Source organism: Ranitomeya imitator, chromosome 8 (assembly GCF_032444005.1).
Source record: "Ranitomeya imitator isolate aRanImi1 chromosome 8, aRanImi1.pri, whole genome shotgun sequence".
NCBI classification, from domain to species: Eukaryota; Metazoa; Chordata; class Amphibia; order Anura; family Dendrobatidae; genus Ranitomeya; species Ranitomeya imitator.
In genome coordinates, this window is record NC_091289.1 from 203,779,081 (window position 1) to 203,793,710 (window position 14,630).

The following is a 14,630-nucleotide window of genomic DNA, read 5'->3' on the forward strand; positions in this document are numbered from 1 at the left end:
ACCACTGCCTGTGATCGATGAACCTTTCCAGCGAGTGGCTGTGGATATCATAGGGCCACTTGCAATCCCTAGCAGCTCTGGCAGAAAGTACATCCTCACAGTGGTGGACTATGCTACACGATACCCGGAAGCTGTGGCACTATCCTCCATCCGAGCAGACAAAGTGGCGGATGCTTTACTGACTGTGTTCTCTCGTGTGGATTTCCCCAGGGAAATGTTGACCGATCAGGGAACCCAGTTCATGTCTGATCTGATGGAAAGCCTCTGTGAAAGAATACAAGTACAGCATTTTGTGATCAGTACCTGTCATCCCCAAACCAACGGACTGTGCGAGCGTTTTAATGGAACATTAAAGCAAATGCTCAAAATGCTGGTGGAGACTGAAGGGAGAGACTGGGAGCGGTACCTCCCCATCTGCTGTTTGCCTACAGAGAGGTACCCCAGGCGTCTACTGGATTCTCCCCTTTGAACTGGTCTATGGGAGGAGGGTCAGGGGGCCACTTGATTTGATTAAGGACTGTTGGGAGGACGACCCCAGCACTACTGGAGTCTCAGTGGTCGAATATGTACTGCGGCTCAGAGAGAGAATGCAGAAACTGAGCAACCTGGCCCATGAGAACGTGACCCAGGCCCAAATCAACCAGAAGGTCTGGTACGACCGTAATGCCACACTAAGGGCCTACGAGGAAGGGCAGAAGGTTTGGGTGTTGGTCCCTATGTTAAAGAATAAATTGCAGGCCGCATGGGAGGGACCATATACTGTACATAAGCGGCTGAATGATTTTATGTGGTGACACTAGATGAGCATGCAAAGCGTCAGAAAGTGTTTCATGTGAATATGTTGAAGGCTCATCATGGCATGGAGGCCTGTGTCTTACCTGTCTGTAGCCGGCCTGAAGAGGGGGAGGCTGATCTGTTACTGGATGTGGGGGCCGGGACTCAGTACATGGAGTCCCTGGAGTCAGCAGAGTTTAACCCTGAGCTATCCTACAGTCAGAGGCCTGAGCTGATGGGGACGCTCAGCGAGTTCACCGAAGTCTTCACAGGGGAGCCTGGGAGGACACACTTAGCAGTTCACCATGTGGACACTGGTACTAATCCCCCAGTACGGCAGTCTGCATACCATGTGTCAGCAGAGGTGAAGGCACACATGAGGTAACAGGTAGAGGAGATGCTGAAACTCAAGGTGATACTTCAGCAATATGATTTCACAATTCAGCACAAGAATGGAGTTGATCATGGCAATGCTGATGGCCTTTCTCGCCAAGATGGGGGCAGAACCAGATATGTGCTCGGGAGCTGACCTGTAAGTCAACCCCCATGCACGTTCTTACATAAGGAGGGAGGTGTGGTGAAATATATGTGTGTGTATATATATATATATATATATATATATATATATATATATATATATATATATATATATATATATATATATATATATATCTCTATATCTATATGTGTGTAGTTACATATGTCTAGGCTTATATGTGTGACTAGTGATAATGTAACATCTGTCCTGAAGGCAAGTCACACCTAGGTGTTAATAGGTACTTCCTTGGGACTAGTAGAAATTGTCTCCATATCTCACCAGGAGGTCGAGCTAGGGCCAAGAAGAAAGCTAACATGGCACCTCCTAGGTCCTGAGAACCTTTTCACAAGTGTCTCAAGAGAAAAATAATATATTCATTAGTAGCGCGGCTGGGGCCAATCAGAAAGCCAGCAATTATGATATTAACCTGAGGGGCCGGTCTAGAAACCTGACCTCCAGACCAAAGTTATAAATTTAGGCTGCAGACAGAGAATTGTGTTCACATGATGGGGGCAGCCTGAGAAGCTGGTGTGATCCAATCTACATTCGTCCTACCCTCAGGGAGCAGAAGCAACTGCCAGTTAGATGATTTCTGTAAGTTTTCTTCTGTTATTTTATACTGTTTTGCATAAGTTGTATGTCTTTTTATTATCATATTTTTATATATTTTTCTTATTGTAAGCATTGAACCTTTTGTTATTAAAGTATAAAACTTTAACAAGTTGAACCTTGAAAGTTCTAAAAAAAAAATCCATAGCCTAAGGTGTGTGAGCCTTTGAGTGATTAGACATTATTAGTATTATTAGTTCCGGGACTCATCGCCCGTGTATTCGGTGAGTGGTGGCAGCGTGTATGAGCGGCTATGTGGCCTTGGTCGGTGTTTGATTTATGCTCCCATTACAGCATAGGACAGAGTTTGAATGCTGGACTGAGAGTGGGGAGATAGATTAATCCTTGTAGGCACAACCCCAAGTCACGTGTAAGAGCGAACACGTGATGAATTAGTGACACCACGGAGTAGGGATCCGTGACAATTCTCACTCTGCCTGCTTGTGTGTGTTGAAAAGAATGTTTATTGCCCCCTGCAGAGAACAGTCTCCGGGAAGGCTGCTCATCTCTCCCTCCTCCCCATCTAGTACTAGTTGAAACTGGTATCGACCCTCTCAAAAGACATAAGATTCTTTAATCGACCAAAGTTAGATATCGTGGCACCGATTTGGGCTGGAACTATATGAATTACATATTCCGGATGTCCATCGGTAGACTTATCACCCACTGAAAGTGCGCGCAGCTAGGCGCAATGAGCGCAAAGTGCGGATTTCTCCTCAAGCAGTTCATGTAATGGCTCCATATTTACACTTAAAAGAACGTCCCTGACGTGGGGAACATCATAACCATCGTGTCGTACTTACAAGAGGTTCTCACAGCGAGGTATGCGTAAAAGATGGTTTTCACATTGTAGGTAAGAGGAGGTTACAGCGTCTAGGTGATGTCACCACAGGGGTAGTGCTTGGGATTTGGGCTCGAATAACTTGGTAAGACCGCATTCCAGCATTGTTTTTTGCCGGTGGATTCGGCTGCAGACAGGCTGTGCAATCTGACCTGAAACTAAGTGGGGAAAGTCCCCTCCCCCCAGCCAGCATACGGTGTACCATTGAATGATATGAAATCTTTGTAAGTCAATTTTCAACGTTAATCCCTTTTATTTGTAATTGTAATATACACATGATTCGTCTTCTTTATAATATCTTTTAATAGATTTTTTAAATACTGCCTAACTTTTTATGAAGTAAAATATATAATTTTACTAGCTTGTCCCTTCATGCTCTATATGCAGACTGTGCGTCCTCTGAGGTGAATTACGTTACTGGCTCCGGTCCCATTAATCCTTGGAAAATTGTAGCTGGTGGCAGCATACTTTGTTCTGTGCGATTGGGAGGCTTTGTAGTGACGGCGGCGTTGATAATTATTGTTGCCGCCTGTGTTGGGAGTAGTTATATAGCCCTCACTGCATCGTGTTCAATAGCCAGTACATAGCAGGCAGCCTTTCTGGCGACTAATTATACTAGGTGCAGTATCTAATCTGACCTGAGGGTGAGGGGGCGCCAGAGAGCTGCAAGTTCCAAACCGGGACTGGGAAGTGGGATCTAGATAAAGCCCCTTCAGAAAGAACCAGGGGCAACTCTTTAGGGTATGTGCACACCAGAGACCTTGCAGAGCCTATAGAGCGGTCTATAGAGGCTCCTTATTATAGGGGATCTGTCCCTGGTCTATAGAGGCTCCTTATTATAGGGGATCCGTCCCTGGTCTATAGAGGCGCCTTATTATAGGGGATCTGTCCCTGGTCTATAGAGGCGCCTTATTATAGGGGATCTGTCCCTGGTCTATAGAGGCGCCTTATTATAGGGGATCTGTCCCTGGTCTATAGAGGCGCCTTATTATAGGGGATCTGTCCCTGGTCTATAGAGGCTCCTTATTATAGGGGATCTGTCCCTGGTCTATAGAGGCTCCTTATTATAGGGGATCTGTCCCTGGTCTATAGAGGCTCCTTATTATAGGGGATCCGTCCCTGGTCTATAGGGGATCTGTCCCAGGTCTATAGAGGCGCCTTATTATAGGGGATCTGTCCCTGGTCTATAGAGGCTCCTTATTATAGGGGATCCGTCCCTGGTCTATAGGGGATCTGTCCCAGGTCTATAGAGGCGCCTTATTATAGGGGATCCGTCCCTGGTCTATAGAGGCGCCTTATTATAGGGGATCCGTCCCTGGTCTATAGAGGCGCCTTATTATAGGGGATCCGTCCCTGGTCTATAGAGGCGCCTTATTATAGGGGATCCGTCCCTGGTCTATAGAGGCGCCTTATTATAGGGGATCTGTCCCTGGTACCTGGAGTCTGGCGCAGGTTCCGGCCTAATTATAGGGGATCCGTCCCTGGTACCTGGAGTCTGGCGCAGCTTCCGGCCTTATTATAGGGGATCCGTCCCTGGTACCTGGAGTCTGGCGCAGCTTCCGGCCTTATTATAGGGGATCTGTCCCTGGTATCTGGAGTCTGGCGCAGGTTCCGGCCTTATTATAGGGGATCCGTCCATGGTATCTGGAGTCTAGCGCAGCTTCCGGCCTTATTATAGGGGATCTGTCCCTGGTACCTGGAGTCTAGCGCAGCTTCCACCCTTATTATAGGGGATCTGTCCCTGGTACCTGGAGTCTGGCGCAGGTTCCGGCCTTATTATAGGGGATCTGTCCCTGGTACCTGGAGTCTGGCGCAGGTTCCGGCCTTATTATAGGGGATCCGTCCCTGGTATCTGGAGTCTAGAGCAGGTTCCGGCCTTATTATAGGGGATCCGTCCCTGGTACCTGGAGTCTAGCGCAGGTTCCGGCCTTATTATAGGGGATCCGTCCCTGGTACCTGGAGTCTAGAGCAGCTTCCGGCCTTATTATAGGGGATCCGTCCCTGGTACCTGGAGTCTAGAGCAGCTTCCGGCCTTATTATAGGGGATCCGTCCCTGGTACCTGGAGTCTAGCGCAGGTTCCAGCCTTATTATAGGGGATCTGTCCCTGGAGTCTAGCGCAGGTTCCGGCCTTATTATAGGGGATCTGTCCCTGGTACCTGGAGTCTAGCGCAGGTTCCAGCCTTATTATAGGGGATCCGTCCCTGGTATCTGGAGTCTGGCGCAGGTTCCGGCCTTATTATAGGGGATCTGTCCCTGGTACCTGGAGTCTAGCGCAGGTTCCAGCCTTATTATAGGGGATCTGTCCCTGGTATCTGGAGTCTGGCGCAGGTTCCGGCCTTATTATAGGGGATCTGTCCCTGGTACCTGGACTCTAGCGCAGCTTCCGGCCTTATTATAGTGGATCCGTCCCTGGTACCTGGAGTCTAGCGCAGCTTCCGGCCTTATTATAGGGGATCCGTCCCTGGTATCTGGAGTCTAGCGCAGCTTCCGGCCTTATTATAGAGGATCTGTCCCTGGTACCTGGAGTCTAGAGCAGCTTCCGGCCTTATTATAGGGGATCCGTCCCTGGTACCTGGAGTCTAGCGCAGGTTCCGGCCTTATTATAGTGGATCCGTCCCTGGTACCTGGAGTCTAGCGCAGCTTCCGGCCTTATTATAGGGGATCCGTCCCTGGTATCTGGAGTCTAGCGCAGCTTCCGGCCTTATTATAGAGGATCTGTCCCTGGTACCTGGAGTCTAGAGCAGCTTCCGGCCTTATTATAGGGGATCCGTCCCTGGTACCTGGAGTCTAGCGCAGGTTCCGGCCTTATTATAGGGGATCCGTCCCTGGTACCTGGAGTCTAGCGCAGGTTCCGGCCTTATTATAGGGGATCTGTCCCTGGTACCTGGAGTCTAGCGCAGGTTCCAGCCTTATTATAGGGGATCTGTCCCTGGTACCTGGAGTCTAGCGCAGGTTCCAGCCTTATTATAGTGGATCCGTCCCTGGTACCTGGAGTCTAGCGCAGCTTCCGGCCTTATTATAGGGGATCCGTCCCAGGTACCTGGAGTCTAGCGCAGGTTCCGGCCTTATTATAGGGGATCTGTCCCTGGTACCTGGAGTCTAGCGCAGGTTCCAGCCTTATTATAGTGGATCCGTCCCTGGTACCTGGAGTCTAGAGCAGGTTCCGGCCTTATTATAGGGGATCTGTCCCTGGTACCTGGAGTCTAGCGCAGGTTCCGGCCTTATTATAGGGGATCCGTCCCTGGTACCTGGAGTCTAGAGCAGCTTCCGGCCTTATTATAGGGGATCCGTCCCTGGTACCTGGAGTCTAGCGCAGGTTCCAGCCTTATTATAGGGGATCTGTCCCTGGTACCTGGAGTCTAGCGCAGGTTCCAGCCTTATTATAGTGGATCCGTCCCTGGTACCTGGAGTCTAGCGCAGCTTCCGGCCTTATTATAGGGGATCTGTCCCTGGAGTCTAGCGCAGGTTCCGGCCTTATTATAGGGGATCCGTCCCTGGTACCTGGAGTCTAGCGCAGGTTCCAGCCTTATTATAGTGGATCCGTCCCTGGTACCTGGAGTCTAGCGCAGCTTCCGGCCTTATTATAGGGGATCTGTTCCTGGAGTCTAGCGCAGGTTCCAGCCTTATTATAGGGGATCCGTCCCTGGTACCTGGAGTCTAGCGCAGGTTCCGGCCTTATTATAGGGGATCCGTCCCTGGTACCTGGAGTCTAGCGCAGGTTCCAGCCTTATTATAGGGGATCCGTCCCTGGTACCTGGAGTCTAGTGCAGGTTCCGGCCTTATTATAGGGGATCCGTCCCTGGTACCTGGAGTCTAGCGCAGGTTCCAGCCTTATTATAGTGGATCCGTCCCTGGTACCTGGAGTCTAGCGCAGCTTCCGGCCTTATTATAGGGGATCTGTCCCTGGTATCTGGAGTCTAGTGCAGGTTCCGGCCTTATTATAGGGGATCCGTCCCTGGTACCTGGAGTCTAGCGCAGGTTCAGGCCTTATTATAGGGGATCTGTCCCTGGTACCTGGAGTCTGGCGCAGCTTCCGGCCTTATTATAGGGGATCCGTCCCTGGTACCTGGAGTCTAGCGCAGCTTCCAGCCTTATTATAGGGGATCTGTCCCTGGTACCTGGAGTCTGGCGCAGCTTCCGGCCTTATTATAGGGGATCCGTCCCTGGTACCTGGAGTCTAGAGCAGCTTCCGGCCTTATTATAGGGGATCCGTCCCTGGTACTTGGAGTCTAGCGCAGGTTCCGGCCTTATTATAGGGGATCTGTCCCTGGTACCTGGAGTCTAGCGCAGCTTCCAGCCTTATTATAGGGGATCCGTCCCTGGTACCTGGAGTCTAGAGCAGCTTCCAGCCTTATTATAGGGGATCCGTCCCTGGTACCTGGAGTCTAGCGCAGCTTCCAGCCTTATTATAGGGGATCTGTCCCTGGTATCTGGAGTCTGGCGCAGGTTCCGGCCTTATTATAGGGGATCTGTCCCTGGTACCTGGAGTCTGGCGCAGCTTCCGGCCTTATTATAGAGGATCAGTCCCTGGTACTTGGAGTCTAGCGCAGGTTCCGGCCTTATTATAGGGGATCTGTCCCTGGTACCTGGAGTCTAGCGCAGCTTCCAGCCTTATTATAGGGGATCCGTCCCTGGTACCTGGAGTCTAGAGCAGCTTCCAGCCTTATTATAGGGGATCTGTCCCTGGTACCTGGACTCTAGAGCAGCTTCCGGCCTTATTATAGGGGATCCGTCCCTGGTATCTGGAGTCTAGCGCAGCTTCCGGCCTTATTATAGGGGATCTGTTCCTGGAGTCTAGAGCAGCTTCCGGCCTTATTATAGGGGATCCGTCCCTGGTATCTGGAGTCTAGCGCAGCTTCCGGCCTTATTATAGGGGATCTGTCCCTGGTATCTGGAGTCTGGCGCAGCTTCCGGCCTTATTATAGGGGATCCGTCCCTGGTATCTGGAGTCTAGTGCAGGTTCAGGCCTTATTATAGGGGATCTGTCCCTGGTACCTGGAGTCTAGTGCAGGTTCCGGCCTTATTATAGGGGATCCGTCCCTGGTACCTGGAGTCTGGCGCAGGTTCCGGCCTTATTATAGTGGATCTGTCCCTGGTACCTGGAGTCTGGCGCAGCTTCCGGCCTTATTATAGTGGATCCGTCCCTGGTACCTGGAGTCTAGCGCAGCTTCCGGCCTTATTATAGGGGATCCGTCCCTGGTACCTGGAGTCTAGCGCAGCTTCCGGCCTTATTATAGGGGATCCGTCCCTGGTACCTGGAGTCTAGCGCTGGTTCCAGCCTTATTATAGGGGATCCGTCCCTGGTATCTGGACTCTAGCGCAGCTTCCGGCCTTATTATAGTGGATCTGTCCCTGGTACCTGGAGTCTAGCGCAGCTTCCGGCCTTATTATAGGGGATCCGTCCCTGGTATCTGGAGTCTAGCGCAGCTTCCGGCCTTATTATAGGGGATCTGTCCCTGGTACCTGGAGTCTGGCGCAGGTTCCGGCCTTATTATAGGGGATCCGTCCCTGGTACCTGGACTCTGGCGCAGCTTCCGGCCTTATTATAGGGGATCCGTCCCTGGTACTTGGAGTCTAGCGCAGGTTCCGGCCTTATTATAGGGGATCCGTCCCTGGTACCTGGAGTCTAGCGCAGGTTCCGGCCTTATTATAGGGGATCCGTCCCTGGTACCTGGACTCTGGCGCAGCTTCCGGCCTTATTATAGGGGATCCGTCCCTGGTACTTGGAGTCTAGCGCAGGTTCCGGCCTTATTATAGGGGATCCGTCCCTGGTACCTGGAGTCTAGCGCAGGTTCCGGCCTTATTATAGGGGATCCGTCCCTGGTACCTGAAGTCTGGCGCAGGTTCAGGCCTTATTATAGGGGATCCGTCCCTGGTACCTGGAGTCTGGTGCAGGTTCCGGCCTTATTATAGGGGATCTGTCCCTGGTACCTGGAGTCTAGCGCAGCTTCCGGCCTTATTATAGGGGATCCGTCCCTGGTACCTGGAGTCTAGAGCAGCTTCCAGCCTTATTATAGGGGATCTGTCCCTGGTACCTGGAGTCTGGCGCAGCTTCCGGCCTTATTATAGGGGATCTGTCCCTGGTACCTGGAGTCTAGCGCAGGTTCCGGCCTTATTATAGGGGATCCGTCCCTGGTACCTGGAGTCTAGCGCAGGTTCCGGCCTTATTATAGGGGATCCGTCCCTGGTACCTGGAGTCTAGTGCAGGTTCAGGCCTTATTATAGGGGATCTGTCCCTGGTACCTGGAGTCTAGCGCAGGTTCCAGCCTTATTATAGGGGATCCGTCCCAGGTACCTGGAGTCTGGCGCAGGTTCAGGCCTTATTATAGGGGATCTGTCCCTGGTACCTGGAGTCTGGCGCAGGTTCCGGCCTTATTATAGGGGATCCGTCCCTGGTACCTGGAGTCTGGCGCAGGTTCAGGCCTTATTATAGGGGATCTGTCCCTGGTACCTGGAGTCTGGCGCAGGTTCCGGCCTTATTATAGGGGATCTGTCCCTGGTACCTGGAGTCTGGCGCAGGTTCCGGCCTTATTATAGGGGATCCGTCCCTGGTACCTGGAGTCTAGCGCAGGTTCCGGCCTTATTATAGGGGATCCGTCCCTGGTACCTGGAGTCTAGTGCAGGTTCCGGCCTTATTATAGGGGATCCGTCCCTGGTACCTGGAGTCTAGTGCAGGTTCAGGCCTTATTATAGGGGATCTGTCCCTGGTACCTGGAGTCTAGCGCAGCTTCCGGCCTTATTATAGGGGATCCGTCCCTGGTACCTGGAGTCTAGCGCAGCTTCCGGCCTTATTATAGGGGATCCGTCCCAGGTACCTGGAGTCTGGCGCAGGTTCAGGCCTTATTATAGGGGATCTGTCCCTGGTACCTGGAGTCTGGCGCAGGTTCCGGCCTTATTATAGGGGATCCGTCCCTGGTACCTGGAGTCTAGCGCAGGTTCCGGCCTTATTATAGGGGATCCGTCCCTGGTACCTGGAGTCTAGCGCAGGTTCCGGCCTTATTATAGGGGATCCGTCCCTGGTACCTGGAGTCTAGCGCAGGTTCCGGCCTTATTATAGGGGATCCGTCCCTGGTACCTGGAGTCTAGCGCAGGTTCCACCCTTATTATAGGGGATCCGTCCCTGGTACCTGGAGTCTGGCGCAGGTTCCGGCCTTATTATAGGGGATCCGTCCCTGGTATCTGGAGTCTGGCGCAGGTTCCGGCCTTATTATAGGGGATCCGTCCCTGGTATCTGGACTCTAGCGCAGGTTCCGGCCTTATTATAGGGGATCCGTCCCTGGTACCTGGAGTCTAGCGCAGCTTCCGGCCTTATTATAGTGGATCCGTCCCTGGTACCTGGAGTCTAGCGCAGGTTCCGGCCTTATTATAGGGGATCCGTCCCTGGTACCTGGACTCTAGCGCAGGTTCCAGCCTTATTATAGGGGATCTGTCCCTGGTATCTGGAGTCTAGCGCAGGTTCCGGCCTTATTATAGGGGATCCGTCCCTGGTACCCGGACTCTAGCGCAGGTTCCGGCCTTATTATAGGGGATCCGTCCCTGGTACCTGGACTCTAGCGCAGGTTCCGGCCTTATTATAGGGGATCCGTCCCTGGTACCTGGAGTCTAGCGCAGGTTCCGGCCTTATTATAGGGGATCCGTCCCTGGTACCTGGAGTCTGGCGCAGGTTCCGGCCTTATTATAGGGGATCCGTCCCTGGTACCTGGAGTCTAGCGCAGGTTCCGGCCTTATTATAGGGGATCTGTCCCTGGTACCTGGAGTCTAGCGCAGGTTCCGGCCTTATTATAGGGGATCCGTCCCTGGTACCTGGAGTCTAGCGCAGCTTCCGGCCTTATTATAGTGGATCTGTCCCTGGTACCTGGAGTCTAGCGCAGGTTCCGGCCTTATTATAGTGGATCCGTCCCTGGTACCTGGACTCTAGCGCAGGTTCCGGCCTTATTATAGGGGATCTGTCCCTGGTACCTGGACTCTAGCGCAGGTTCCGGCCTTATTATAGGGGATCTGTCCCTGGTATCTGGAGTCTAGCGCAGGTTCCGGCCTTATTATAGGGGATCCGTCCCTGGTACCCGGACTCTAGCGCAGGTTCCGGCCTTATTATAGGGGATCCGTCCCTGGTACCTGGACTCTAGCGCAGGTTCCGGCCTTATTATAGGGGATCCGTCCCTGGTACCTGGACTCTAGCGCAGGTTCCGGCCTTATTATAGGGGATCCGTCCCTGGTACCTGGAGTCTAGTGCAGGTTCCGGCCTTATTATAGGGGATCTGTCCCTGGTACCTGGACTCTAGCGCAGGTTCCGGCCTTATTATAGGGGATCCGTCCCTGGTACCTGGACTCTAGCGCAGGTTCCGGCCTTATTATAGGGGATCTGTCCCTGGTACCTGGAGTCTAGCGCAGGTTCCGGCCTTATTATAGGGGATCCGTCCCTGGTACCTGGACTCTAGCGCAGGTTCCGGCCTTATTATAGGGGATCTGTCCCTGGTACTTGGAGTCTAGCGCAGGTTCCGGCCTTATTATAGGGGATCTGTCCCTGGTACCTGGAGTCTAGCGCAGGTTCCGGCCTTATTATAGGGGATCCGTCCCTGGTACCTGGAGTCTAGCGCAGGTTCCGGCCTTATTGTAGGGGATCCGTCCCTGGTACCTGGAGTCTAGAGCAGGTTCCGGCCTTATTATAGGGGATCTGTCCCTGGTACCTGGACTCTAGCGCAGGTTCCGGCCTTATTATAGGGGATCCGTCCCTGGTACCTGGAGTCTAGCGCAGGTTCCGGCCTTATTATAGTGGATCCGTCCCTGGTACCTGGACTCTAGCGCAGGTTCCGGCCTTATTATAGGGGATCTGTCCCTGGTACCTGGACTCTAGCGCAGGTTCCGGCCTTATTATAGGGGATCTGTCCCTGGTATCTGGAGTCTAGCGCAGGTTCCGGCCTTATTATAGGGGATCCGTCCCTGGTACCCGGACTCTAGCGCAGGTTCCGGCCTTATTATAGGGGATCCGTCCCTGGTACCTGGAGTCTAGCGCAGCTTCCGGCCTTATTATAGGGGATCCGTCCCTGGTACCCGGACTCTAGCGCAGGTTCCGGCCTTATTATAGGGGATCCGTCCCTGGTACCTGGAGTCTAGCGCAGGTTCCGGCCTTATTATAGGGGATCTGTCCCTGGTACCTGGAGTCTAGCGCAGGTTCCGGCCTTATTATAGGGGATCTGTCCCTGGTACCTGGAGTCTAGCGCAGCTTCCGGCCTTATTATAGGGGATCCGTCCCTGGTACCTGGACTCTAGCGCAGGTTCCGGCCTTATTATAGGGGATCTGTCCCTGGTACCTGGACTCTAGCGCAGGTTCCGGCCTTATTATAGGGGATCCGTCCCTGGTACCTGGAGTCTAGCGCAGGTTCCGGCCTTATTATAGGGGATCTGTCCCTGGTACCTGGAGTCTGGCGCAGCTTCCGGCCTTATTATAGGGGATCCGTCCCTGGTACCTGGAGTCTAGCGCAGGTTCCGGCCTTATTATAGGGGATCTGTCCCTGGTACCTGGAGTCTGGCGCAGCTTCCGGCCTTATTATAGGGGATCTGTCCCTGGTACCTGGACTCTAGCGCAGGTTCCGGCCTTATTATAGGGGATCCGTCCCTGGTACCTGGACTCTAGAGCAGCTTCCAGCCTTATTATAGGGGATCCGTCCCTGGTACCTGGAGTCTAGTGCAGGTTCAGGCCTTATTATAGGGGATCTGTCCCTGGTATCTGGACTCTAGCGCAGCTTCCGGCCTTATTATAGGGGATCCGTCCCTGGTACCTGGACTCTAGCGCTGGTTCCGGCCTTATTATAGGGGATCTGTCCCTGGAGTCTAGAGCAGGTTCCGGCCTTATTATAGGGGATCCGTCCCTGGTACCTGGACTCTAGCGCAGGTTCCGGCCTTATTATAGGGGATCCGTCCCTGGTACCTGGACTCTAGCGCAGGTTCCGGCCTTATTATAGGGGATCCGTCCCTGGTACCTGGACTCTAGCGCAGGTTCCGGCCTTATTATAGGGGATCCGTCCCTGGTACCTGGACTCTAGCGCAGGTTCCGGCCTTATTATAGGGGATCCGTCCCTGGTACCTGGAGTCTAGCGCAGCTTCCGGCCTTATTATAGGGGATCTGTCCCTGGTACCTGGAGTCTAGCGCAGCTTCCGGCCTTATTGGGGGCTGCATGCACAGGGTAGTAACTTGTTCCCTTTTTTAATGGTTTTAAATGTTTGTGCTTTGCCTTTTGTTTGTAAATTTTCATATAAATAAAGCTGTTGAATACTGTTCTGCTACATCGGAGTGTGCCGATCCCCGTTTTTATGACCTCTTCTGTGTTCTGTGATTGTATCGGTCTTGGTGTGTCTCCCGCTGCCCGTGGTGCCCCCTTACTCTCTGTTTGTTTTCTAGGTGCCTCATTAGAAGAACTTCGGACATACTTTCCAAGTATCTTCCCGTGAAGATAGAGCAGGTGATTTGCTGCAGGTGGGTTTTCGGAGCGCTGCGTTGTGCAGAGCCAACACTTTGCTGCACTGCTGCCGAGAGAGGAGCCGCTGACCTGCTCCGCCCGCGTGCGCTGCGATCATTGTGATATTGATGTGGTGTGTTCTGCAAGTGTGCAGTGTGGACCGGCGGTGTCCCGCAAAATGCAAGCCGTGCGCGAAGATCTCTGGTGTCAACGGGTGGAGGAATGTGTGAGTCTGCAGCGTGCGTGCTCTGTGGGGTGGCAGACTCATTGTGGGGCTGTGTGTGGAGCGGAGGTGAGGGGCCGGTGCTCTGTGTGCAATGGAGGAGTGGGGCTCTGTGTGGAGCAGGTTGCACGTGGCCTCTCACCCTCCTCTCAGGGGTATATTCATCCCCCCACCCTCTCGGGGGTACATGCATCCTCTCCCCCTGTCGGAGGGGGGGGGGGGGGGTACACGCGGCCTCTCACCCTGTCGGGGGGGGGGGGGGTTCGGGTACACGCGGCCTCTGACCCTGTCAAGGGGGGGGTGGGGTACACGCATCCTCTCACCCTGTCGGGGGGGAAGGGGGGGGGGGGGTGGTTTGGGGAGACATCCGGCCTCTCACCCTCCTCTCGGGTGTACACACATGCTCTCACCCTCTCGGGGGTACACGCATCCTCTCACCCTGTCGGGGGGGGGGGGTGGGGTGGTACACTCATCCTCTCACCCTCCTCTCGGGGGGTCCACGCATCCTCACCTTCTCGGGGGTCCACGCATCCTCTCACCCTCTCGGGGGGTGTACACTCATCCTCTCACCATCTCGGGGGTACACGCATCCTGTCACCCTCTCGGGGGTCCACGCATCCTCTCACCCTCTCGTGGGTACACACAACCCCTCGCCCTGTTGGGGGGGGGGGGGGGTACACTCATCCTCTCACCCTCCTCTCAGGGGTCCACGCATCCTCTCACCCTGTCCGGGGAGGTACACTCATCCTCTCACCCTCTCGGGGGCCCACGCATCCTCTCACCCTCCTCTCAGGGGTCCACTCATCCTCTCACCCTCTCGGGGGCCCACGCATCCTCTCACCCTCTCGGGGGCCCACGCATCCTCTCACCCTCTCGGGGGCCCACGCATCCTCTCACCCTCCTCTCGGGGGTACACGCATCCTCTCACCCTCCTCTCGGGGGTACACTCATCCTCTCACCCTGTCGGGGGGGGGGGGGGGGTGTACACACATCCTCTCACCCTCTCGGGGGAACACTCATCCTCTCACCCTGTCGGGGGGGGGGGGGTGTACACACATCCTCTCACCCTCTCGGGGGTACACTCATCCTCTCACCCTGTCGGGGGGGGGGGGGGGGTGTACACACATCCTCTCACCCTCTCGGGGGAACACTCATCCTCTCACCCTCTCGGGGGAACACTCATCCTC

At 54.0% G+C, this 14,630-nt stretch overlaps 1 protein-coding gene across 3 annotated transcripts in view; it reads left to right on the forward strand.

Moving 5' to 3' along the window:
* RAD54L (RAD54 like) overlaps positions 1-14,630 on the forward strand; it is a 46,435-nt gene that overhangs the window by 23,033 nt on the left and 8,772 nt on the right. For all 3 annotated transcript variants that reach the window (XR_011314864.1, XM_069735881.1, XM_069735880.1), the window contains one exon: positions 13,163-13,237. Coding sequence is in view for 2 of the 3 variants with exons in the window: in XM_069735881.1 (XP_069591982.1) it covers positions 13,163-13,237 (75 nt within the window). In the remaining variant the exon portion in view is untranslated. The remainder of the gene's footprint in view (positions 1-13,162; positions 13,238-14,630) is intronic.